Source organism: Diorhabda sublineata, chromosome X (genome assembly GCF_026230105.1).
Source record: "Diorhabda sublineata isolate icDioSubl1.1 chromosome X, icDioSubl1.1, whole genome shotgun sequence".
NCBI classification, from domain to species: domain Eukaryota; kingdom Metazoa; phylum Arthropoda; class Insecta; order Coleoptera; family Chrysomelidae; genus Diorhabda; species Diorhabda sublineata.
The window spans coordinates 38,797,569-38,825,128 of record NC_079485.1 but is presented as its reverse complement, the minus strand read 5'-3'; the positions used below and the strand labels follow the sequence as shown (position 1 = coordinate 38,825,128).

The 27,560-nt window shown below is 30.3% G+C and overlaps 1 protein-coding gene across 1 annotated transcript; it reads right to left on the bottom strand.

The window, feature by feature from the left end:
• Nucleotides 1-1,581: 1,581 nt before the first annotated feature.
• On the bottom strand, nucleotides 1,582-26,601 carry LOC130451341 (TATA box-binding protein-like 1). Its single transcript, XM_056790301.1, has 3 exons — nucleotides 25,729-26,601; nucleotides 9,787-9,881; nucleotides 1,582-7,509 (listed from the first exon to the last, which is right to left on the bottom strand). The coding sequence occupies exons 1-3, from the start codon at nucleotides 26,289-26,291 to the stop codon at nucleotides 7,292-7,294; spliced, it is 876 nt and encodes a 291-aa protein (XP_056646279.1). The 5' UTR covers nucleotides 26,292-26,601; the 3' UTR covers nucleotides 1,582-7,291.
• Between the last annotated feature and the right edge of the window lie 959 nt (nucleotides 26,602-27,560).

Sequence of the window (27,560 nt, the reverse complement as noted above, 5' to 3'; positions counted from 1 at the left end):
GTAGCTGATTCTATAGGCTTGCAATTCTCCAAAGGAAGAAGTCCCGATAAATTGACCTTCTGGGCGTCTGCAGGCGAACTCGCTAATCATAAGACATGTCTGCCTATCGAGTAGATCTTGCAAAAGCTGCTCTACGAGGATTATGTTGGACAGCTCTGAAGATCATCTGCCGTGGTAATAACGGTAAAACAAAGTCAGGTCAGCGACCTTTCTTCGATATACCAATCTGTCTATGTTTCTGGTCACATCTGGATCGCCCATAACCCAATTGCTTTCTTCTATATTGAGTCGAGCATCCTCAGGGTATGCTTGGGAACAATACTCCAAAGATGGACGAATCTGGGTCTTGTAGAGGATCAGAAACTGTTGCGGAATATAGAGCTTTTTGGTCTTAAAGAGGGCTTTAGGCTCCAGCCTCTATTGGAGTTGCCATATGCAATATTTTTAAAATTGCCGCAATTTTTTAAGGGCGTCTTTCGGTTCTACATTAAGGGATATCCCTCAATGGCTCAATTGTAAGTATAGATGAATGAGTAGATTTTTTGTCTTTCTTGGATTTCATTTATAATAAATACCCTCAAATGACTGAAATCGTTATGATTTGGAAATAAGGTAATTCAAATATGACCGCGGCCATTGGAAGAAATAATTATATTCAAGTATGTTTGATGTTAATTTTTTCATTAATAAACAAATTTGATCGGATATACTTTTTTTTCATATACCGATTTATCCATTTTGCACTTTGACATTCGAAACCACTGAAATCCGAACTGGCATTTCCATGAAATATTTGAGAATTTTTTATATTAACATAATATTCATTAGTATAATTTGAAAACTTCAGCTCCGTGTTCAAAATGCATTAGAAAGTCAAATGAGGACTCGTTCCATAAGAAAACATTACATTATAGTTGCAGAACCCAATTCTGTGTACTGTAGTCCACTATATGAGAGTAGGAGGTCTTCTTACGGTATTTTCTCCAAATTTCTTTTCAGAAAAATAGCTCCATATGTTTCTTCAGATATGATACAAGACTAACTAGTTCAAATTAAGAATAAAAATCAACATTTTACTAAAAGTTCAATAGATATTTCAATTCAAGCTAAAACTTGTTCATATTCAAACAAAACCAATGTTTATTACGCTGTATGTTTATAGTAAAGTCAAATGTGGACTCGTTCCATAAGAAAACGTTACATTATAGTTGGAGAGCCCAATCTGTTTGTACTGCAGTCCACTAGACGTGGGTATGAGATCTTCTTACCGTATTTTCTACATATTTCTCATCAGCAAAATGACTCTGTATGTTTCTTCAGTATGACTCAAGACTTACTAGTCAAATTGAGAAAAACAATTAATATTTTCAAGTTGAATAGATATTTTAAGTTAAAACTTGTTCATGTTCAGTCAAAACCAATTTTTGCTAAGTTGTATGTTTATAAGATGACAAAATATATTTAAAGTACATCTCTTTGCATGGGCACATTTAGAAATCGATTGGTTGACTTTTGAACATTTTGATATTCAGCATATGGAAAAGGATTAAAGGAAAAGATAAATACATTCAAAATATAATAAACAGTATGAGAAAACTTTATTACAGGCTACAGTAAAAAGAAACATACAATTGAACGAATTGTTCACAGAAAAGCGAAAATGAAGAAATTTAACAACTAAATTATCTGTTTTTGGTACAAACTTCAAATTGTCAGTAATTGTAAAATGTCGATCGCTTATACTGACAAATAGAAATAAAAGGTATTTATAATTTGTGTAATCAAAAATATTTGTCTCGGCAAAAAGATGGGCTATACTCATAAAAAAGCCACAATTGCTCATACAAATATGTAGAATTATATATTCTATCAAAAAATGATCTTTTTGTTTTGTAAAAAAGTTTTGCTTTACTTAATGACTATTGCCCATTATATCTTTAGAAGTCACACATGTTTAATACATTACAATTACTAGAAATTTATCATCATCATCATCATCATCTAAAGAAATTTTAATAGAAAAACGTCTACATGATTTTTTTTAAAGAAATCATAACAGTACTCTTTTCAGATCCTAAATATCTAACTACCACATCGATATGTTATACAGGAATGATATTGATAGTAAAAAAAATATACGGTGATGAACAAATGTGTGGAACCCAGTATAGACATATTTTACGCAAGTTACATATCAAAACATTTACTGTAGTCGTCAAAATATATCTTTGAACAAAAGAAGGAAAAAATACTAACGATTTTTCGGACTATAAAGTTTATATCAGTTAATCAAAATTTAAAAGAGTTAACTAGGAAAATCCAAAAATATTTACTTGGTTTCACGCATTTTTCTATAATACATTTAACGTGTAGTTTAATTATTGCCAATGTTATATGCTCCACACACCACCTAATTATTTATTATTTTCAACTATAAAACCCTGTATCTAGTATTTAAATAAGATATTTCGTATTAAGATGATGAGTATGATTCTTCTGATTATACGAATCAAGCATATCATTATTTGTTATAACTTCTGGGGAATACAAGAACACATTCATGCAACATTAACTATTATTTTGTTATTACTATCGTTAAGGCTCAAAGATTTATAATTGCTTCTACTATGCGATTTTGGCCAAGAATGATACATTTAACATCAACTCCTTTGTAGGTGTTTTAAACGTGACGATTCATCAAATCGAGTTAATATGTACATCAGAATAATAAATTTATATAATTTCGAAGCGGTGGTAAATTAATCATGGTTTTTTGAATAAAAAAGCTAAGAAGTACCATTTTACAGATATAAATGCAAAAAATGAATAATTTTTCGGTATTTGACTACTACTAACCTGTACAAATATAATAAGTACTAGATTGTGAAGAAAGACACTGAGTAGAATAAAACTTAATGCAATTCTAACTAGTATATATAATGAATGTGCATTTGAATGTGATAGCCAGAGTATTATTATATAAGTAATAACAGATTTTTTATAAATGATTTTATTTTGTTTTAACGACACGTTGTATTTCGATAGATAAATAATAAAGTAGTATATCTTTTGGAGAAGAGAATTTGTTAGGTTTAAAGTTTGATTTTTTACCCCAATAATAAAAAATTGATTCCATTTATAAAAATGTCTACATTATTTTATTTTGAGGGATTAAGACAAAACACGTGTAAAAATGCAAATCGATATTACTAGGCCTAATAAAGATGAAATTAAACATAACATGTATATAAAACTTGAAAATTCTTATAGTGAATTAGATATATAAAGAAAATTTACACAGTATTTACAAGTTATTTCGTTTACCTAGTATCTGTGGGTTGATTTATAATTTTTATATTGTATATCATACAAGTTAAAACATTCAGTTATTCATGATTGTTATTAGCCTAATTCGCTTTTCTAGTTTGTGAGATACGGTACAAGTTTCTTCAACATCTTTGAGATATTTGAAACAGTTGGTAAAATAATTATTATAATACTTTTCCAACTAGATTTTTGTTATCATAGATGCCTAGACATTTATAGAATGTATTTTATAAAAAATTAGTATTCAAACTTACGATTATGACAGTAAAATTTTGTGTTATGTTCTGTATAAATATTTGGAGTACAGAAATATAGAATATGAAAATATGATATGAGCCTAAAAAATAATTTATAATATTTCAACTGTTGTCATCAATTCAGCCAGATAATTGTTGAAGAACTTGATATAATCTTCTGCTTCATGATATAAAGTACTGCTATACTTTTTTCTTATAGTGAATTCTAAACTGATTTTCATAAAATATTGATTTAATCATGACAGGTATATACAAATGTTTTAAAAATATTTTACTTTGATTCATGTAGCCTTGGACCACACACTAGACCATATAAATTTTCCTGGTTTTATTTCAGCAAATAAGAAAATGTCACAGAAAATGAATACTTATTGAAGCAATACTATATTTTCTCACGTTGAATTTTTATTATTATTAGCGTGTAAAAAGTTATTTAAATTTGATTTTTGAATATTAAATTATTTTTCTTTGTAAACTTATTAAGATTAATCTGTGTTTCTTCTGTATCCAGATTCTTTTTACAAAAATCGATTGAAAACGAACAGAAGAGTAAGACGTATTTATAGCTATATGCCTGACCTATAAAAGTAATTGTTTTGATAAATACTGCAAACTTAATGTCAATAACAGATCAACTCCAAATTAATAACACCACGTTAATCACTTTTGACGGTTTTAACATTTTTATACTATTCATTAGAGAATCAAAAGACATGTTACAAACAGACATTATTAAAATTATGTAGTTTCCACTCTCCCTGGAAACTTACAAATAAATAATACAAAAACTGAAATCCATCATTTATTACAAGCTGTTTCTGGTAATATTTAATTTGCAAATTATTTAAGTTTATTGCAAAGATTCGATTCATAAATTCTTATCTAATCCAATGTTTATATTATGGATAGGAAAATAATTTTGTATCTTGTAAGGTGCCCAAATATAGAAATATCTTGAAGACATAATAAATAAAAATTAGTATTGAGAAACTATAATTTGGTTTTGAAAAAAAAAAACAGTTTTAAACTTAGTGTATATCTATATTGATAATTGATTTTTTCCGACTAAGCATATTTTTGCAAAATAAATTTAACAATCTGTTTAATGAAGTGGTTACAACAAAATGTTGTGCTCATTGGTTTGTTCAATGAGGGCTATCTTTTTGTGCTCACCAGTTGAATTGATGCCATTGATAAATGACTTCTTGAAGTATAGCGTGCGCAAAAACAAAGTTTAAATATGAAACATTCCCTCCCAGTTTCAATCTTGATTATTATTTATTGAAGCTTTCAATAAAATAGTGATATTTGACATTAAATTTCGGATACTTCACTCTAAAACCTGATAGCTCCCATTCGAAATTCAGTATTTCAAGTAACAAGATACTTATCACTCTCTTTTTATATAGGAATTTTTTTGAGGCTCTGTAGCTATAGAGATATGGTAGATCATGGATAACTTACTCCATTCCTAATTATGTATATCCTTGAAATTTTGTAGGAGACGTCTTGACCTGATTTAGGTGATTGTAGTTTGAGCTTATGCAAGTTTTTCATCCACATTTTATTTATGAAATGAATAGAACCAAATGGTCAAGTCGGAGTTCAACCAATTTTTTATAACTTAAATGGATAGGCTTATCATTGAAAGGCAATTGTCTAAATATCTTCGAGGTGTTTATTCATAATTTATTTAAGGAAATTTGTTTTTATTTATAATTTCTATCCCATAAGGAATATTGTTATCAAACATTAATTATGTATTTATTTCTCACAAACTTGAGAATTTTTTTCGTTTATCAAAAAAGTTTATGCTTATTATTGCAAAATTTTAATACTTCAATATTTATCAATAAGATTTTTATTTGATTATCAACAATTTTCAATTTTTACCTATTTTAATTCAGAAAAAATAATATAATGAATAAATCTTTGATATATTGAAATAGAGGCGTAGTTTTTGACTTAATGAAATTATTTTTGACATTTCGTTTATAAACATACTAACGAAATTTTTAATGATGTATAAATAAAAATATAAATACAATATCCACTACTAAAATTCAAAAGTCAAAACATGAAAATGAAAAACAAATTTCATACATTCTATTTATGTATCTAAAAATAAATAAAATTGATAATTACTTACTTCCATATTTTAAAACTTAAATTTTGATAATTAAAGATGGAGAGTCTTAATATTTTTTTCTTTTAATGAGAGGATATATATGAATTTTTATACAAGACTGAAAAATCTATAGAAACACACATTATTTATAAAAATATATCAGAAATTTGTATACATGCCAGAATGATTTTTCATTTTGAAGAATGTAAATATATAAAGTACATTATACATATTAAAGTCAAACTTTACTCTCTAGACAACACTTTTGTTTTAAAGATAGCTTTAGGGTTAAAATAAAGAGCATGATAAGACAGACAAAAATCTTTTAAACAGAAAAACGCTTCGAGTCGTCCAGTTTCAGTTTTTCGTGATTATATCAATTGCATTGAGTGAAATTTGGTCGATACAATCGATGTAATCAACAGAATTAAAGCATCCCTTTTTATTGAAATCGAAGAAAATTAGATAGAAATTGATGGACTCCTACTGAGGAACATAATAACTAAGAAAACTTTATTCTATTTCCAAATATCAACAAGGAAGTCAATTATAATGTCATCAATTTCTCAGATTTCTGTATATAGTTTCCAAAATCCTATGACGTGGAATGAATTTAAACTTATTATTCCCAAACTATAAAAAAAACTTTGGTATGGCCAAGAAAGTATTCCAAAAATATTCCAACGTCAGGAAACTGAACGACTTATTTTTTCAAATTAAATTAATAATTCGATTTTTCTAGTACTATTTTCACGTATAAATAAAATCTTTGATTTCTATCAAAGGCAAAACTAAACAATTATCTACATAAAACATATAAGAAACTAAAAATCTACTCCTTTGACCAAAATCATTATCATCACAAAGGAAAACTTCATTCAGTCTTTATGTACCAAAATAAAATACCTGACTAGGTTTCAAGCATCGCGTTAAAAACTGACCGGCTGGACCCCAAAGAAAAATTAAAAGTTGTAAACAAGAAAAGTAAACCAAATATTCGATTTGAAATTGAACAATAATTTTACACGCATTTTTGGAAGGTGTAAATATTTTTTTATAGGAAATATTTGAGCCCCGCTTAGACTCCATTATTATCTATGTACTTAAAGTAGTACTTAATTTTTTGTTTACCAGAAATCAAAAAGGTATATAAAAATAATAATATGAAAATTGATTGATTTAACCTTGAAGATGGATTGGTTAAAATTCCATATATTATCTCCGATATATAATTAACAAAATTGAACTAAAAGATGAATACTTGAAAACAAAAAAAAAGCGGATTCCAATAAAAACAAGTTTTTAAAATGAGATGCACCAAAACATATCGTATTAACCACCATTTTTTACATTTACTACCTAACTATAAATAGTAGGAGAGGGGGCATCAAGAGAAACTAAAATTAAATGAAGATTCACCAAGTAGTAACTAAAACTCAACAGATATTAGGAGACAATAATGTAAACTTATAATTCAGCAAAGGTAATAAGTGGTTTTACTTTTCCGTTTTTAAATATCTAGGGTCGAGCCTTTTGACGGTAAAAACTAGAAAAAAACGTTAATCGGTAATACGTTGTTTTAGTCCCACGTATAGTGATTCACATTATTTGATTCGCACATTGTCATAGTTTCTGAATCTGCCTGATCATCATAGTCGATCCAAGGAATTTCGCCCATTTGTTTAAGTTTTTTCCTTGCTATCGCTTCTCTCTCTTCTTTGGTCCTTTCTTTACGAAATTCGTAAACTAGGGGGAATATGTATTCGATTGCAGCCTGAATATCAGCCACACTTGGAGCTGAAAATACAAACATCGTTTTATTTTATTCAACAAATTGTTTTCACTTCTTATTCTATGAAATTTTAATGGAGTTAATTTTAGTTGGAAGTACCACTCCAAGATATTGTGTACCCCATGTACATGTTCTTCGAAAGGGTTTTTCATTTGAACAAAAAGATTTTGTTTGCTTTCATTTTTCAATGTTACATAGTAAATAGTTGAGTCAATCTAATCACTATATACAGGTTTCATTTTGAAAGCACTAAATTTCTTTCTTCAAATAAATAATGAGAAATCGAAAAAATAGGTCATATTGCAAAATACACTTTTCATCAATAAGAGATATAGATGTTACCTCCAGATTAAATGGGACAAGAATTTAGATGATCGTTCAATGCTCTTTTAACAGTAGCCGCATTTATTTTATTTATGAGTAAGTTTAGACAATTAGTAATTAGAGCTTGTATACAATGAGATGCAAAATTGTATTAATTTAATTGTGAATGGTTGAAACCGCTGAAAAATGGGAATGAGTGTATTATGCAAGTTACTTTTTATATATTGGTTATTTTCCTTTTTCAAAAAAAAATCATGTGTCACTTTACCCCATATCTGCCAAGGAATTTAACTATAAAAATATCCATAATATAATAATAATTATAAATAGATTTCACATAATTTTTTGATTTCTCATATTCTTTAATGGAAGAAAGTTATAAATGGTGGAAAGTTTTCAGATCTGTTGTGAGTTGTTAACAGAAGATACTCGAAATGCATTACTAATTATATTTATGTAACTGACGAAGCTAGATTCATAGCAATATTATGAATATTGGATTGTAAGGGGCCCTCACCTATTACTGCGCCACCCAGAGGTTCATATATTGGCTCCATTGATCATTGTTTCTGTAAAAAATATGGAAAACACCTTTGAGGCTCCGTTACAAACTATTAATATAATAAAATATTTTTTATTTTTAGATAAAATGGTGTTTTCCAAATTTTAAATCAATTTGACTCTTCAAATTTTTACGGTTTTCTATTAGATGCTAGTTTTTTTTTATTTGGAGGTACATATAACATTCAAAATCTTTCATAGCCTCGTTGTTGTTCTCAATGTTTTTATTATACAATCCTCACGAAAATAGTTATTGAGCAAGCATGTTTCAATAGTGCCATCAACGTATTCCCTTTTTAATGTATAAAATTTCGTCATTTTCTAATTCTAACAAATACCTGCTCCAAGATGCTCCAAATGTATACATAAATAAATACCTGCTCTTGCTTCTGAAATAAAATTTTTATGTCAATAATATCTTTTGTTTTTGGAAGCGCCGTGAGAAGCATTCATCTACAACTTTTCATTACCGGAGGCTTTTTCTCTATTTTAAATTTTCAATTTGTTCTCATTAAATTGTATGGATTAATGTTAGAGAGAATTGTTTGAGACAAAATCACATCATGGTGTGCTTGTGTTATGTTCACTCCAATGAAATCTATTTTTGATGGAATATAATTTTCAGATGTACAATATCACCTTATGATTGTGAAAAATATTCAATTTGATTCTGTTACTGTAAGAGCAAATAAGTTACAACTCTTCAATTTGGGATTTTTTCGTTCATTCTGCAGTAATGTTTAAATCCACCTTTCATTTTTTTTCTGTTTTCTATCACCGTAGATTTCAAATATAATCCTGAATGTTCGAAAAAAATTCCACTTCCTTAGGATTCTATAAAAAAGTAAAATAAATTTAATCAGGAATAATTACCTCTTGTGCTATATGCCTCAATCGACATCGAATCATACTTTATGACAAGGAGCGATATAAAGTTAAGCACATTTACTCCATTTAATAATTTTATTTAAACTAAACCAAAATAGCGACTGCTACACCGTATCTTATTTGTTAGGAGAATATAATTCGAAATTCCTTAGGGAAGGATCTTAATTAAAAAAAATTATATATTTTGGGATCCAATTATATGTGATGTACTCTATTTGAAAATTCGTTTGTTTTTCAGAGGAATCTACCCAATCTTTATTTCGAGTATCATTAAGATAGATAATAGATCAATTTTCATTTTTTTCTTGTTCAATAATTATCTGTATGCAACATTCTTACAAGGTGTAACTCCATTATTGCATATCTTTATTCGATACAACAGACAGATCTGTACATACGGCTACATTATTTTTTTAGTCTGATTTTAATTCAATCAAAAGTAACTTTTGTTCTTGTTGTTCTTGTAAAAATATCTTGGAACGTACTATATATAATATTATTATTCTTACCAGTTACGGTAACGCTTCCTGTAGAAAATATCTTCAATGTAGCTTTGGGACTTTTCAATTTGTATGTAACTCCAGGATGAAGTTCTGGTTCATAACTAGAAAAGAAAAATAACTAAATATTTTGAAAGATAATCAGATACAATTAAAAATATCAATGAATATATTTCTATATTTTAATCCAAACCTTTCCAGGTGTCGTATTATACGAATACAATAAAATCTTTCGAAATAGAGGATATTTTACCTCAAACAAAGTTAGAGACCAGTTTTAGAAGAGTTAACAAGTGAAGAAAATGTTGAGCATTAATTTTAATGTACTAGTTTTCTGTATGTTGCTTAATAGACTTGAGTGAGCTACATTGAACATGTTTTTTTACAAAACATGTCGTCATTCACCAACACATTCTTCTAATGACTTCAAGCACAATCTCAATCACTTATTTTTGATATGAACTAATAAAAAAATAATAAATGATAATATTTTACTATTATAAATTCAATTCATGTTCGAAGAGGAAATGCAAATCAAATCATATCTTTTTAAATACACATTAAGAGTTGTTATTAAACAAATAGTATGTACATTTATTACTTTGATAATATAGTATCTAATTGTGGAAAATAGGGGAAATGTTGTTCCATAATACAAAGAAAATTGATAACCCCTCTACCGGGTGGCTAGATAAGAATCCAAAGGGGTTCATTTTGAAAACTACTTCATTACCAAATGGGTCGAAAAAATTATTTATGTAGGGACATAATGAGAATAAAATATGGATTTTGAATCAGAACTAATGAGTACGAACTTCTTGCATAAAAGAATGTTTGAGCCGCTCTTGCCTAATAAAAGCAATTTACTAATGGTTTTCTATATTCGTATTTCCTCGTGGACACGTTGTTGGAATTTGGTAAACAATATCTTCATATATAGAAAGTCTCCCTTGTCTAAATTACCTCTCTTGAAATCTAATTTTTTAAAAAGCGTGCTCGGCACACAATTACAAAAAAAAAATTCTGATAAACAAAGTAACAATTTACTACAAAAAAACACAGCATCCTTTAGTGGGTCATGAAAGAAATAGTTCCGCTCTAGAACTTTGAAGCTGGACCTACCGCAACTATTGAGGATTGTTTTTAGACAAATAATGCGTATTATGTGAATTATTATCAGTTCTCATAGTGATTTTTTCCGTTCAATGAATTTTTCTTAATCATGTTCACCATCAAATAATAATTTATCCCTCGGTTCCAGTTTCGTCAGTCTCTACGATGAATATTTTCTAAGATAAGCACTTCCCATCCACATCTGGTCACCCAGTAAATTTATTAGATAATAATGTGTGATAAATTCGCTAATAAATCATTCACTTTCATATTACAAAATGGTGAAGGTGAATTTTTTGATAAGAATAAACCGTGAACAGATGACTTTGGTTATATTAGACCGATAAAATATAACAAAGTTCTAGAATCAAAACTGCATTTTGCTGCTACAATAAAATATAATTTTTTATCGCACCTGTTGAATTTAGAGAGTCTTCAATTTATTATACATATATAGGAAATTCGACAATAATAGAAAAGAGCTGCCCTTAAACTTTCAGTTGACGGCAAATCATTTCCTATTACGTTAAGAATCTGTTTTTAACATAACTTCTTGGTTTTTCCATAAAATGAGGGTTCAATCGCCAACCAAATAGCTAGCCTACATTTTTCAATACAAGTTGGTTTTTGGGGAATATTTAAAAGATTTCTAGTTAAAAAAATGTATAATTTCCATTGGGAGGAGGGTAGAAAAAAGTCGAAAACTACCTCTTTTTAAAAAACCCCTCAAAAATATGAAACTACATGAGAAAAGGGCCCAACAAAAAATGGAGAGACTGAATTTTTTTATAAAATCTTCTTGATTCACTTTTGCAATTGTTAGCTATAAACGAGAACATTTTTTCAAAAGACTGGACCTTTGTATTCCCATATAAGTATGCATTTACCTGTCACGTTCACCTATTGAAAAATAAATTGCACCCGTATTTATCAAATTCATAAATAGAGAAGATTGGGATGGAAACGACTCAATATATTTATTATCCCAATCGTGAAACCCGATAAATCTGCGCTTGAAGATTTATCGAAACAGGTTATTTGCGAAGTATTATTATTTTTCTATTCAAACCGTAGATTTTTATTAAATTATTTTTGTTGAAACTATATTTTTAAGACTGTACGACTTAACAATGTGGGTGTCGAGTTGTGTTGCATTGTTCACAAGAATTGCAGTGGAATTAGCAGTGAGTACTGTTAATGAAAGAGGTGGTAATTGAATGGCATATGGGATAAATTCAAAATTCTATTGATGATGATAGACCTCAATCAGCGACCAAGATATGTAAGACCTTGATGAAGATTTTTTTTAAGTAGAGTTCTAATTATGTTATAAACACAAATTTTTTATGTTTAATAAATTTTATTTGTTTATTGCGTATATTTGTGTGCCAAATAGGCGAAAAGTAATTCAAATTATTTGACAGGTTACCAAAAGTGTAGCTATTACATCTGTAAGGTGTCACAAGACGTACACTATCGAGATGGATGGTAAAATCTGGCATAAGACACACATAGATGGGCCTTCTGTCTGTCTGGACAGTCAACTTCTGCGCATAAACAGGCGCAAAATTCAACTGGTAACCGGTCTTTTTTCAAGACACGGTCATCTAAAACGTAATCTCTATGCTATATAGACGGCACGGAAGATCCGGAATACCGCTGGTGCATGGAGGAGGAAGAAACTGCACACCACATGCAAGTTTCAAGCACATGGGCAGGCCAAACACACAGCACTATATTTTTGATTACATATTGAAGCAAATAAGTTTCTTCTAATATATTTCCAAAGGATGCAAGCTCAACATGTTTCTAGAATAGAAAAATAGTATAAAAATTACCATGTTCATCGACAAACTATCTATTTCTCAAGAATCGTACACTAATATTTTTAGCAATTTGCAAAATCTTGGCTGGAACTATAAAATAGACTTTTATAATCTCAAACGATAGACAGAGAGATACAGTCATAGAGAATAATTATTATCACGAGGAAGGGTCACCGTAACTTTTTGAATAAAACACAGGATGTTTGATAAAAAAATAATTTATTTTTCAACGCAGTTTCCCGTCCAGCGTTCTTCCATTTGTTTTATCCTTTTCAAATAATAAGTCTTGTCTGGAGGATCAAAATATTTGTAAGATTATTAAGATTATTTCAAGCCATTTTGTCTAATTCCTAGATTTTTGTTATGGAAACCGCATATATTTGCATCCTTCGATTGCCCTGGTGCAAAAAACTTCTTTTTTTTTTATAAATACGGTCTTTTTTTTTATTTCTCATTGAATTGATCCAATAAGTAGGCACAAAAATCGACATTGACTGATTTATTCTTTTGGAGGTAGTAGATGACGATTATACCGCGTGTATCCTGACTTTATTGATTGACATTCTCACCTTGGGTTTCTTTGACGACTATCCACACTGAGAAATCTACTGTATAGTATCTGATGTGCTGTCGTGATTCCATATTGTGTTTGGCAACACCAAAAACTCTAAGATATCACGCAATTGCGTTTGCGATCGATTGTAAGCAAACGCGTCACCCATCGTGCAGAAAGCTTGATCACACCTAAGTGATCGTATAAAAATTGAAACCAAAGAAACATGTGAGATTACCATATCTCGTACTTCCAACCAGAAATCACATCATGAACAAGTCCCTATACCAATGCCGCAATAGGAAGGTGGATAAATTTATATGGACTGACAGCCAAATACCGAATAAATAGGAAGCCATCCGAGCGCTCTCCGCAAGGTATAGCTATTGAAAGGTATGCACCATTCAATTTGGATAGGAACTGGAGGAAAAAAGATATAGCAATAGTATCCGACAATCCAGCAGTCACAAGAGCGATCAAACCAAGAATAAGAAAATTGAAATCATGGTCGGCTAACATCCAGAACGTTTGGTATCTTCCGTGCTTGTTTGGCAACAACGAAATAGAGTAAAAACTTTTTTATCATTAGAATCAATAAAAAAGTCACGAAATTATTAACCCACCCTCGTATATACGTATTGCCTCAACACTCAAATCATCTCAAAAGACAGATGCAGAATCATAGAGAATTGCAGGACAGGTGTACTTAGGATATCACAGTTAATAGTTTTTTTATGTATTTTTATTAAGTACGAGGGCGGTTTGATGGAAGAACATCTTTTCAAAATTTTCCCTACGTCGATTATATTAATAGTTTCCGAAGTCATATGTTAAAATTTTACAGAAATCTTCCATGAAATTATTTGTTAGAGATGCTCTGCCTTTGATATTCATGAACTGTACCTAACTACAATCCTCACCCTTTACTACTATGGATGTCGCGCGTTAATCAAAATTTAAGACGCTAGTATTATAAAGTGAGGTAGTAAACGTCAACGATAAGTGAAAAAAGCTTCCTTTATGAAGTAATTTAAATGAAAAAAAAAAAAAAAATTTTAACCAACTTACTTAAAATCCACCTTTATAAATTTCAATTGGAATTATAATAACTGTTCCACTGAATTCCCACTCGCCTCTTTGAATATCCTACTTATTAGAAACGAAATCAATCAGCGGAGAGATGTACATCGAGTCCACAAATATGGGAATTTTTCAGCGTTTATTTACTTTTCTTGATTTGTCACAACATATAATACACAATTCAACTTGACTTGTTAGGTTTTTTTATAATTAAAAGATTTTTAGTTCTTCCCAAGACAAGAAAAGTTTTGTTTTGAATAACCCCGAAAGAAAAAAGAGATATATTTGGTGATTTGGTTGGCCAGTTTTTGAATCTCACATTTATTGTAAGATAACAGTCTTGCTGCAACCAAATCGTAAACTTAACAGGAAATACTAAAACTGTAGAAAATGCAGATATTTATTTACAGTTTAACTTCAATTAATCCTATAGCCTATAATATGGATCATTTAAGTTCCCGAAAACGTTAATATATTTTTGGGGACATTGAATCCGTGCAGGATTGCTCAGATGTAACCATTTCAATTCAAGTATTTCGATCAGTTCTCGACGCTCCTCTACCCGCTCTTGTTATGATACTCATCGATTTGGATTGTAATATGAACGTCACTTAAATAGTGGAGTCAGAATCCAGTGGAATAACTATAAAATTCAACATAATTTATACTGGCGTGCTAACGAAATTTCAATATTCAGAAAAAATGTTTTCCAATCGTGTATACATATTGCCTCGGTCATCAAAATATTGGAAAAATGGCTTGGCTTCTTACAATACTTAATACAATAATCTGTATTCAAATAATAATGGTCAAATTTAATCTTTTTATGTTCGTAGAGTTCTATAGTCTATTTTTATGTACGAGAGACTAATGAAATCTACTTACTAATCCAAAACTTAGACTGTTATTTTCACATTATTATAGAATATTACAATTATTTTCTAAAATTTTTACGAATGCACCGGAGCTAATACAAAATTTCGGTTTTTTATAACCATAAGATTATATGGCTGTATCTTAAGATAAATATGTACCTATTTGCCAATGAAGGTTAGAAATTTTTTGAATTCCAACAAATTTCAGTGAAAATACGATTTTAGGTTTTTTTATTCAGCAAGGAGTTCCAAGTTGTGTATTCTTAACAGCTTAGTCTAGATCCAACTTGCAAAGTGCAGTTTATTGTAAATTCTAGTCAGGAGCGGATTAAGCTAGGGGCTTGGGGGAGGGCTATAGCCCCGGGCCCCATCATTTGGAAATCATTCTGTATTTTTTGATGTGTTGATACCACAAATCTAACGTATTGATATTATTTTGTGAATTTTTCCGGGTTTTCGAATGCCTTAAGGGGGCCCCGTTTTTATTTTAGCCCCGGGCCTTATAAATCTTAATCCTGCCCTGATATTAGTGTGATTATGTAAAATCTGAAAACGTCGAAATATAGGTTCTTCAACAGTTAACGAAAAAACATTAATATTTAGTTGTTTCAAATAATTTGGTCAAACATTTATGTAAAAGTGTTGATGACACAGTGGAATTAGCAGTGCGCTTGGTGTTGAAAAATCTACAAGAAAATCAAAATGACAAATAGAAACTCATTTGAAAGAAAGGCTTCCAATAAAGTGGATGTGTTTGTTTGTGTATTTACAAGAGTAGATAAAGTTCTTGCCATGGTTCTATATAAGGATTTCTCCGAAATGAGCACACTATGAAAAAGCATCCCAGAAAGTCTATGTTAACAGAAAGATATTGTAGTATGGAGAGGAATTTACCTAGGAACATAAAAGAAAGAAGAAATATATTTTATTTAGACGAAAAATGGATCAACGAGGGATATATACTGATACATATTAAAATTATTATTATTTATGAACGTAACATTGTTTAAAAGTCAATGTTAAAAATCCTTATACCCCTACATAACCAGTATGACATACCTTGTGGAAAAATAATATATAAACAGCCGTTTAGAAGTTATAAGGTTATAATTACGTGAAAATATGAGTATACAATCCATACATTCTGAATATTAATACGAATAGTATTTCACACAAAAATACTTGATATATATGATGTTATATGAATGCTTTATTATCTTATTATGCTCTCATTCATATAAATGGACTATAAAGAAAGAAGAAACACTTCTACTTAAGTGAATCTGTCACAAGTTTTTTATTCAAATAAATGTATCCCGGACGCTAATAAAACTGTGGTGTTACTAGGTTCTTTATTACTGATAAACCCAATACAATCTGAGGAATGGAGTTTTTTGAATTCATACCAATTAAAAAATCTACAGGACAAAAATTATCACTGCTGATATTATCCTTGGAACACATAAGAATATAGGGTATAATAATGAATACAATATGAGCGGGGTCCGAAGACCGAACAGAGGTAATACAAATCTTAACATCTTTTATCCACGTTTATTATGTCGTGCACGTAATTTTACATTTCTAAACCAATTTTTTCAGCAGAACTGAATAACTAGCCATACTATAAAGGTGGTAGTGGTACTTTATTTAGTACAAGTTTGAAAAAGTAATTTATTAACCCGATATTTTACTTTTTGGGCACACTGTATGTTAATATCAATATAAGACGGAGGTGACAATCGATATTTTGAAGTCATTTTACAAAATTCAGCGTCGTTTTTCATGTTTATGTTTATTAAGTAACTTTTTTTAATTTTGAAGAAATATTCGTAATAACATTAGTTTTGGAATTTGGATTTTTAACGGATGCAGTTACATCAATTTGTTTATTTAAAGATTTCTGCTTTCGTCAGTCCACATGAATGATGTCACCCGAGACCGTATCAAAAATATACTTTTATGTGAGCATCAAATCTGTTTGATCTCTAAGAAACTGTAAAATACAGGTTAACATTTTTATACTAAAGATAAAAATTCTATCAAAAAAATTTATAGCGTCGTATAATAATTTAGTTGAAGTGATAGTGGTGTTTTATCCATCCATAGGATCTCGAATTCGAAATGGATCGTATCGAGCCACGTTCGGTGATCAAATACTAGCATTTAATCTCAACTCCAATGCAAATTCCTGAATTATGGTGGATGCTAGAACAACTAGGAGAAAATTTTTTCAACTTAATAGAGACTATATTGATATAAAATGATATATTTGCCAATTGTTCCTTGTAAGTGTATCAGGGGTGGAACAAAAAGATTAGCCCTCGGATTTAAATATGTATAGCGGCCTCGTATACGTACATTTTATATAAGAAATATGTTTTTGGATATATGGGAACAGTCACCGGTTGATTCTGACAGTTTTTTGGTTTTCGATTGGATAATGCCGGAGAGCACACATCATATTGTTTTCGGTGCTTTTTAACCGTTCACATATTAAAACACAAGCCCTGTCACCAGATTCGAATATAATCGCATAGTTGTGGTTAAGATTGAGAAATAACGTAAATATTGCACCGATATCAAACAATAATAAATTGAAAGTAAAAATTACCGAGTATACGAGAAAGTTACTAGAATTTACGACTGCAGGCTGTAATTGACGGAGACCCAACAGTATTAAGCGGCTTTTTTCAATAAATAATAAAATCTTGTTTATTTTCTCGATTTTACATCAAATTGATCTGTAACAGTTCAATCGTATAATAGATATTTGTTTTGACGATCATACGAGGTATAATCAAAAAATACGTTTGTATGGCTCAAACGATGGTATGCCCAACAACCTTTTGTTTATTGAAATATATCAAATATTTGTAATAGAATGCACTTAGTGAGTGTGTTAAAAAAAAAATCCTACGTTTCTATAATAGTATGTATGGAGTACGATAATTATGAAATTAATTCGTATATAGTTAGGCCAAAAACAAAATTTTGAAGACGCCGTGAAATCAAGGAAAATATGTGAAACTTAGGGGTAAGACACAATTAATGAGAAAACAGCACAGTGTTGGTTTAATCGTGGAGATTAGACGCTTGGAGATCTTTCATGCTCAGGTCGTCCGCCTGCGTGGGAATTGGAGGTTACTAGATGAGCAATAGAAAACGGACCAGTACCAGCACTCACCGATTATTAGAATCCCTTGGATAATATACACGGATATTTAAAATCATTAGATAGGATCTATAAAGTTGTTGAATAGTGCCACACGAATTGACCAAGATTCGAGCGAAACGTCGAGTAGAGGTTGCATTTATCTAAACAACCCGAACATGGAAAAGCAGTGGTTAGACAAATGAGAATTACCAGAACACGTTACGAAGAGAGGTCGAATAAAGCGGAAAGTCTTATTATGTGTTTAGTGGAATTATGAAGTCTACTTCAAAATAATTTCAGATTTGCTAGATATCATTACCGAACCGAAAGTGGGTTCTCTTACAACAAGACAATGCTAAACCACGTATAACAAAGTTAAGAGAGATAATTGAAGAACTTGGTGGTATTGAACTCCTACCACAACCAGCATTTAGTCAGGACCTTGTACCTTCATATTACTATTTAATCAGAGCCTTGGCGAAAATCTAATTCAAAGGAGATGTTGAAAATACAGTGCGACAATTTTTTGCATATAAGCATAAAGAATAATTTCACCAAGAGTTTGCTGATCGTTGGGTTAAACCATAGAATACGATGGGGTATACTCCGAATATTAAGGTTTTTTTGTATTATTATTCTATAAACAACTATTTCAACTAGTATGTCTTAGACCCTCATGTGTTGAGACTAGTTTCAGCCTGTTCCGGCATATCAATCTGCTAATGAAACCACGATAGTTTAGTAACTAGACTTAAAAAGTTATTAAAAAATGGAAATAAATCAGTTACGGTCGACCTTCAAACTTACAAATAAATGAAAATGTGCGACTTGTTCCTTCATACAGGCAAGTGGATTACTGGAATGTTTGCAAAACGATGTGCGAAGAGGAAGACCTGAAAATGATCCAACGGCTTTCTTCATAATAACGCGACGTGTAACAGTCACTTAACTAAAAAATTGGAAACGTTTTGACACAGATAAAAGTCTTCCAGTTATGGATGCACTTTGTTTTTAATAAAATGCTTTGCCGTGTGTTTTAACACAACTATAAAAGGATCATCATGGTACTAGCCATGAATACTATCTGATTAAGCGATAACAAAGTCTGGCGTATAGACTAGATATCGAACGAATGCTATTTACAGTTTGCAGTGGATAAGGACACCGAGCTCATTTTAAATCTGCCATTCAAACGGCCATTACTAATTCTTTTTCATTTCGGTATATTGCTGGTCTATCTTGACTTCTACGCGTCTTCAAGCATCATAAACATTATTTAAGGTATTATGATTTAGTAAAGGTGCATTCCAAATTACATGCTCATCTCAATTCTACGAAAATAAATAATAAGGTATACTTACTATAAATATGCTCTAACCGTAATTTTTTTAAAAAAAAAAGCGAAAATGTGGTTGCACATTCAGCTCAATACGGGGAATCCTCTGGAGAAACAATGAAATTAGTTATCTGCATGTAACGACAAACCCGTCAAGAATGGCCACTGCTCATGGATGGATTAGTTGCCAATTGAGAGTAATGTTTATAAGGATTTCGTTTTGAGCGCGTTTAGCAATTTTAGTATTTAACGGCGAAGGAGAAAAAAAAGAGAAGAAGAAAGTATACTGTTCACCCTATTATCGAAGTACATTATGAATAAGGCGCATTTCATCATTTCTATCGAGCAATCAAAACCCGTTCTGGAAGGTTTTTAGAATTTATTCTGATATCTGTTGGAAAATTTGATTTCATTTTATCAAGAAATGAGAGAAATGCAGAGCGAAAAAGGACCAATATGCCAATATTTTTTGAAGAGAGGTTATATTTAACAGTTATCAGATGAAAAACTGATTTCCTGTCAGGAAAAATGAACATAAACCTTGATTACGTAATTAGAAGAAAACAAAAAAATTGCGGAGAAGTATGATACTAATGCTCAAATCAAGCAATTTATTATTACTATTATTTTCGAGAAAAGCGAGTGGCAGTATACGACCATTGGGTACGTAGACAGAAGTCCAAACTACACCGATACATGTTTGTTGTTAAGTCCCTATTGAGTGAACCAGAAAGATGTTTTTGATTGTTTTGTCCTGAAACATATTGCATTTGCTCATGCTGCTTAAAGGCAGCGATGTCTTTTTCCGCAACTTTTCTCTTGAGTCAAGCTTTTCCGATAAAAGTCAATGGTTCAATGAATGGTAACAAAATCATTAAAAAAATTTAGTAAGCATTTACGGCATTTTGCATAAATTGTTTATCAATTGTCTTATCTCTTGAAATAACATGTTTCGACATTGTCGAAAAACACTCGGTTACACAGAGACATGAAAATATACTGCAAACGTAACGGTTACAGAAGACGATGCCTCCCGAATCTGATCAGTTTCACAGACGCGTAAGAAAACTAGGCGACACTACTGAGGCATTACCTGCCACCTACTCAAGTATAACTACATCTGAATACAATGTAAAACAGATGCAGATGACGTCGCCTGTCTCCTGCCGCCGTCGGCTGGAAATATAAAGGTGGCCTAAGGCTTGTTTTCTTATGTCAGTCAGGTGTATGGGATTATAACTTGATGTTATAAAGCACGTCGTTTATCAAAAACACACTTGTGTGGTTCTCGACGCCTAATAGAACACTGGAAATTGTTCAAATTTTTGCGAAAGCGCGACAAATTGTAATCGAATTTCCGAAAGTTATCATATAATTACGAGAAGACTGGAGAATCAGTTTATTTTAGTAGTTTAATTAGTGCGAAAAACAGGAACTCGAATCTCGAGCAGTCAATATTCATTAGTGGTTAGTGAATAGTGCATTTAAAATATTAATTAGTTATATAATAATGAAGTGTAAAGTAAATAAATTAGAAGTGAAGAAATATAGAGTCTGTTTAACTTTATGTCACCCATCTGGATAAAAATTAATAACAAACAAAAAAATCAGAATTTTGAATAAGGAAAATCGTTTTTTCAGGAGAATAAAAACACTTTTAAAAGTGTAAATGATAATAGGTAAAAGTGAGAAAATTTTAAGGCCTAACATTAATCTAACTAATTGCAATATGTAATAGTGAATGCTAAATTTTGGTGTTTTCCATATTTTTGTTCTTATTTTTGCCTAATATGTCTAGAGAGTATTTTCATTGTACTTATCATATGTTGTAATTATTAAGTATTTAAATATTTATTACTGAGTAAATAATAAAAAATAAAATAAAAAAATTAAGCAGTTGAAAGATTTTATTTTATTTATATTTTTTATTTAATCTGAGTGTTACTGTATATGTTATCATATATTTAGTTAATGAATACATTAAAATACACTTTTCATATTTTTATTTCGCAATCGATTCTCGTATCACGTGATCCTTGAATTCATTGGTAGTGTTTAAATTCAGGTACAACAAATCAACCTCCAGTTTCATCATTAATAAAATACCAAACACCAACTACAACAAACACCATTTACAGAGTGTTGTATGCATATGGAGATAATTAATATTAGGAAGAAAAACTTTGCATTTATTATATTATATAATCTCCACCACCTCTCTACTCCAAAAAATCTATAACTGGCTAAGAACTTCACTAAATTTAGAAAGTACTTTGAATGTAATACATACATAAAGTGTCTTGTACTTAAGTTAACAATTAACTTTAGTCTATAACACTATCAAAATCTTGCGGAGAAAAACTAGGTTTCAGCACATGATTGTAAAATTGAATTAGATTAAGAGTTTCCCTTAACACTTTTGCATATGAAGTATGGTCAAATATTTCTGCTTCAGATAAACAAATGAGGGAGGAAGATATTAATAATAGTCTTGAGTTTAAAGTTCCCATTAACACTGCACATTCCGGGTTTTCAGCATTGGATTATTCATATGTAATTGATAAAAAAGTGGGAAATAAGGCTAAGCACAGAATACACGATTCTGGTGGAAATATTTTCAGTACACTCTAAGAATTCGACTGGGTTGTGTCATCGTTTTCAATTCAAGTGAATTATTTTTGTTATATTTTTGATAATGAACAAAATTAACTTTCTGGTTATTTCATATTATCAATAATTTGAGTATATAATTGACAAACCCCAAGGATATATTGGAAAATCACATATTGGAATTTTAAAATTATAATAATATAGAAGCAATTATAAGAAAATAAAATTCTGTCAGTTATCTTCAGCATTATGATAATAATCATACTATACCTATAACATAGTATAAATGTCATTGATTGTTCTTTTGAATTTCAACAATTGTCTCATTGTTATTATTACCTTTTATAATTTTACATAAATTAGACTTGAAACATTTCGGAATACAATGTATAATTTCAGATTGTTTTTATTTAGAAGAATAGCTTTTCTGTAAATTTGAGATACATTGAGCTTATTCTATTAAAGCAATATGGAGTGAGTTGCGCCATATATAACTAATGATAAAAAGAATCCTAATTTGTAATCCTCAAATCAAAAAGAAGATAATAAAACTACATCCTTCAAGTGAAAATTGCTAAAACATGAAAAAATTTATTTTTTTATTTTTAGAATCTTCAATAAATTTTGAACACTATTCATGCAATCTTGTAGGTATATACCTTAGCCATATTAAATCTCTCAAATTTAGAATATTACACAATTATATATGATTCATGATAATGATTTTTTTAACATATTTTTCAGATGAGATATTAGTCATATTATAATCAATGCTGAATGCATGAATCCAACACCCAATATTCTGAAAAGCCTAATACATAGGCTGGAATAATAGGTGACACAATAATAGTTCATAGTTACGTAGTGGGCATTCAGGAATAGTTGCTCACATAGGCGACTATCTGAAAGGTCCACTTAAGACTACCACAGGTTGATGTCCTTTGAAAAGCTAATCAGTAACCCAGGCTTGAACCTTTTAAAGTTACCATGTAAACTTTAAGGCTGGTCTAAGGATATTTGGGTTCTTGGCACTCACAAATAACATGGTCTGCAGTTTCTTCCTCCTACATTTACCAGCGACATAGTCTGTGATGCCAATAGTATGCAACTTGAGTCTTAGATGACCATGTCCGATTAAAAGGCCAGCCACCAGTCGAATTTCCTGCCTGACTAAGTGGAGCAGTGGATTGGTATGAGAGTCAGATCTATGTATGCCTTATCTTGTCTCATACCAGTATTAGACTAATGACAGGTGACACAATAATTGAAGGACACTTAAATAGTTTGACATATTCACATTTTTTTAAAATATATACTAGAGATGGTTCTGTTATTTCCAAATCTAAATAATGGACCTGAATGCTTTATAAAACAACTGATCAACAACTGCAAGAGATTATAGACATCTTTAATCAATGTTTAAATGAGCTTACGGATGGAAAAATAACAGATAACTTAAAGCTACCTCATTTACATAAACAATGAACTAAAATAAAAAACAAAATGGCAATGAAGGCAACATACAAAAATCAAAGGGAGAAGACAATCATGGTAGCATGTCATACAAAAAAGTATAAATACAAACAAATCTGTGGGCTTTATAAAACACACACAGTACATAAATGTATAAAGTTACAACAGAGGAAGCCCCAGTAGAGTTAAATAGACAAAATAACCCAGAGAATAAAAATAACATGAACACCCATCAAGTCCCTATTCTTCTTAACAAACTAAAACCATTATATACTATAGTTATAATGAAGAGTTTTAATGAATTGCCATAATCACTGTATTCCCAGAAAAGTAAAAAGGACCACTAACATTGTTTTTGTAGGCCTCAATCTCAGAAACTAGCAGCATAAGAGTAGTAGCATAAAGGATAAAAACAAATATGCAGCCTCAAGATCACAGACACTCCAAAACTATATGAGACTGGAAAGAAAACTTACATAATATTTGAATGCAACATACCATTACAAAATAAATGAGCAGTATGAAATGGCATTTAGGAATACTAATTCAAAGTCCTGCACCATCTATTCACAATATGGAATATGCCAAAATATACAATATTCCATTAAGTACATATAAGGCAACTCATGAGTGAGAAGTAAAGAACTAGGAAACCTTGATAGAAAAAGTACTCAATAGACAGTTACAAAAATAAAAAAATGCTAAATTTAGTCAGCAATTCTTCATTTACTTTAATACAGTTATACATTTTCTGCAGACCATACAATTTGGAAAGCAATAGAAAGACAAGTTTTGCCACTTCAAAAATTAACAGATATGTTCTTCCAAATTAGAGTCGAATTTTCAGTAAATAAAACCGAAAGCCTCAATGGAAAAAACCTTAAGAGATCCTATATATCTAATTCATCATTTTGTAAAAATCAAATTGTCTTTTATTATTAAAATAGATTGTAAATTTGCTAAACTGATCCCTTTACTCTAATAGAGAAATAAAACACAGATTGAGGAAGTTTTGAGAGCAATGGATACTCAAATAGAGTTAATAAAAACAAATTACCTAAGTCAGGTCATGAGAAATACCTCATAGGTCAAAAACATTTGTACATGAAATGGTCTTAAAAACATACCTCATATTAAGCGTAACAAGGATAAGATGCCTTAAGAATAAATATGGAATAGGCGAAATTTTAAAAGGAAATAATGGTGTAATAATTGCAAATAATGATAGAAATATGAAAAAACTGCCCTGAGGTATCCATGAAGCCACACCAATATTCAGTGTCAAAGGATAATGCAGGTAGTCTACATATCAATTATGAAATGTACAAAATAAAATTGACTTATGTGTTTTATTGATATTTTTGGCTATTTAAATATAGTTAACAATTGAGTTCCTATATAATATCACTTTAAAGAAAGTCCATAAACATTTCCAGTAAATATAAACAAAACATGCTTAATAAGATTCAAAATATTTGCCATTCTGTAATAAATCTGGAACAAATAATATACAATACACTTCAATTAAATTCAGTTGAACAGGTCAACTTGAATAACAATATTTTTGGATTTTCTCAATATGATTAAGGAATGTTTCCCACATACCTATTTGCATTAAAAGTGTAAATTTTTTAGACAACATGGTTCAGAATACCAGTCTTTAAAATCTGGTTCGTGACAGTATTCCTTTTCATTAAATCTTGTAAGTAGTTCTATTTAGTAAGATACTACAATTCACTGACATGATTCAAATTATCTATAGTTTTGTTTGAACACTTTTATATAGGCCTAATGGCCATAAAAAATACACAAATGCAATTATAATATTTAATCAAGCATATAGGAAATATTTTTTATTTCGTTACAGTTTCAAATATTAGCTAAAAACTATCCTAAGAACAACAATGTATGAATTAAAAATTACTTACTCAGCTTCTCTATGATGCTCTGAAAACGAACTGATTTTTATTGAAAAAGGCATGGAACATGTTCCCAGTACATTAACCACTCTATAATTGTTGAATTTCACATTGAATCCAAGTTTTTGTAAACATCGTGCGAATCGTCTGGCTGCTTGTTTTGCAGCAATCTCACTAGTTGCACCAGTACAAGTTATTTTACCAGAGGACCAAATACTGGCAGTAGTGTTGGGTCTTCGTAGTTTCATAGTAACCATACCATTTTCTTTACGATACTCTACATTTGCACCTGATAAAGCAATTTCACGAAGGTTCAAATGACATCGGACACTAAAACTACAAACTACATTGTTTATTACTATGTCTATTTCAGGCTCTTCAATGGTTTCATCTGTGATATACTTTTCATTTTTGAGCTCACATTGTTCAGAACTGATTTCGTTGATCTCAGTGTTCTCATCCTCGATTATTTCTTTGACTTCTTCAAAATGATTTATATTTTGTACTTTATGTGCTAGTGCGTTGCCATTAGACAAAAGTTTCAAACCATTTTTCTGAATCACAGTAGCCATCGTATGATTTACTTCCTAGTTAATGATTTCAAATATTTACATCATTCAATACATTCTCTGCAATTGTATTTGTTAGAAGCACGGGCCACACAGGAAGTAAATTTATTTCAATAGTTAGTTTAAATCGAAAAATATAGTTCTAAATTTAATGGAAAAGCTGTTTTTTGCCTGTCTGTGTCATAAAATAGATGCGGTAAATAATGCAATTATATCCGAGCAAACTATTTTCGATATTTTAATATTAGCCTTTGTAAGAATCTATTACACACCACAGTAAACTCTACTCTTGCATTTACAATTGACTGATGATGGGACGGATGGATGGAATACTTTTGTTCGGAGGTCACTTGTCAAAATATTTTCAGAGCTACACCATTAAACGCGTTCATAAATGCTAAGCCCAATTTTCTGTTTTTGTTACATTTGTGACACCGCTTGAAAACACTTACGACTTGTGAACCTTACTAATAATAGCCAGTACACCACAAACTCGATGTTCGTCAATTATTATCGCAGCGACTAGGCTGTGTACACGATATACATACACTGGTATTCTGATTTGTCGGCTCGAATTTGACACGCTTCGCACATGACGTCACGCTGGAATCAGAATGTTCTCTTGGCATTAAGATTAGGTTGGAGTTGTACGTATTTACTGGATTTTTGTGTTTGTGATATTTTTTGTATTTAGCGGCTATTATAGAGATGATCTAACTATTATATCGTAAAAGGATCAGCGAGCAACTTGAAGAGTCTAGTTTATCAAAAATAATTAATAAAGAGAATTTATTGATTTCGATTTCGACAGAGAGATGATTGAGAAGAAAATAAACCTGACGTTGTTTTCATATTATGGTAGCAAACTTGATGTATACGTAGAAGCATTTTGTAGCTGAAAACCTCTGTTATACAGATTAGTTTTATTGAGGACAAACTACTCTTCTTCTAGTTGAATTACTTTTTGCAATATAAAAAAATAATCGGTTACTACTGAGCATATAATTCTTTTAAATGATGAACCGTCTACATATGTTGTATGAATAACAAACTAACTTTTAGGGGACAGTTGGATATTTCTTAGTACAACAAAATTATAGTTCAGAAATTATTTTATCTAGTTCAGTTGAAAAGGGTTTATAGTTTTGCCACTATAATGAAAACTGAAGAATTTTCAATTGATTGTGAGAATATAATTAAACGGTATGCAGATGAAGATTTGATAACAAGTAGAAAAAGCATTTAACATGGGGTGCTTTCCACTGAGCACTC